This window comes from Habropoda laboriosa, unplaced genomic scaffold (assembly GCF_001263275.1).
Source record: "Habropoda laboriosa isolate 0110345459 unplaced genomic scaffold, ASM126327v1 scaffold20, whole genome shotgun sequence".
In the NCBI taxonomy this organism is placed as follows: domain Eukaryota; kingdom Metazoa; phylum Arthropoda; class Insecta; order Hymenoptera; family Apidae; genus Habropoda; species Habropoda laboriosa.
In genome coordinates this window covers 2,606,595-2,607,860 of record NW_017100143.1, presented here as the reverse complement: position 1 = coordinate 2,607,860, position 1,266 = coordinate 2,606,595, and the positions used below count along the sequence as shown (strand labels likewise).

Here is a 1,266-nt window from a genome sequence, read left to right as displayed (position 1 = left end):
ATAATTATTTTTTTCCTTTTGTACTTAATACATAAATAAATTTACAATTTTTACAATAATTAATATAATGTAGTAGTCCACAATATGATACAATTTTTTAATTAGTTTTAAAAACTACACTTAATATTCAAAAGTACTGTAATACCTCTTGATATGTTTACTTATGAGTTTAATGTATTTTAATTATTGTTTTTTTTTACATTTTTTATACAATATTCATACAAATAGAACAACGATTTATAATAATTATATATTTAAGTAATTGTAATATACAAAAAAATAAAACTTTATTCCTTAACAAATTTTGTTTACATTTTCCACATAAGTAATGTTATTTGTATTTGTACAAATAATTTTGATACAATCATTTTCTTATTGAAAAATAAAAATAGAAGTATTGAAAATATCATAAAACAAAGAATGTATTATTGTAACATTAATGTTTGTTAGATATTACAGTTAAGTGATTTTAAAGTTGTAGTAATAAATAATAAAGAAGAATACGTGCGTACATTTATATTTACAGAAGAATTATCAACAAAAACTAATTGCAATAGAATTTTACTTAATATATATTTAAGTATACGTACATACAATACGCATGGGGTTCTTAGGCGCTCTGAATGCTTTCGAAGGTAGGCACTTGCAAATCTCTCAAATTTCTCATCTGAATGGTTTCTATGCTTGCCACCAGATGTCTCATCGAAATCTCCCTGTTACGTATTTTGCGGTAGTCACGGGAAAAAGTATAGTGAACAGCACAATCGTCGAATCCAATGGAAATATCTGGAACAGTTTTTGAGGATTATAAGTACATTTTGTAAATTTGGCAGTGGGCTATGTCCAGCTTAGGTCCATTGCAAATAAATAATAATACATGATCGGTATTTCAGAACATTGAACACAAAAATACATTGGTTATTAGATCTATCCTGTATCTTGTCTATGCTATAACACTTATCATACGAAATTGTAATGTAGCGCCACCTTCTTGTTTGGGATAAGTTTTATCTGTGACATGTGAACTTTAAAACTGTAACTCCTAGTCTGAGCACATGAAAACGATCAATTAAAGAAAAATGTGACAAATTTTTTATTCGGTATATTGTATTTTGAAATATGCTTAAGGATGGCGTCATTCCCATCAATTAACTTAATAGATTTAATAATCGACGAAGTGGCATTAGAAGGTTTAGATGGTATTACTATAGAAGGTTAGTTGTAAATATTAATATTTATTTCAATATATTTTTAATTTTTATAATT

At 25.9% G+C, this 1,266-nt stretch overlaps 1 protein-coding gene across 1 annotated transcript in view; it reads left to right on the top strand.

The window, feature by feature from the left end:
- The first annotated feature begins 1,129 nt into the window (after nucleotides 1–1,129).
- LOC108573273 (general transcription factor 3C polypeptide 1) overlaps nucleotides 1,130–1,266 on the top strand; it is a 12,416-nt gene continuing 12,279 nt past the window's right edge. Inside the window, 1 exon segment of the mRNA XM_017935674.1 lies at nucleotides 1,130–1,214. Coding sequence (XP_017791163.1) covers nucleotides 1,130–1,214 — 85 coding nt within the window.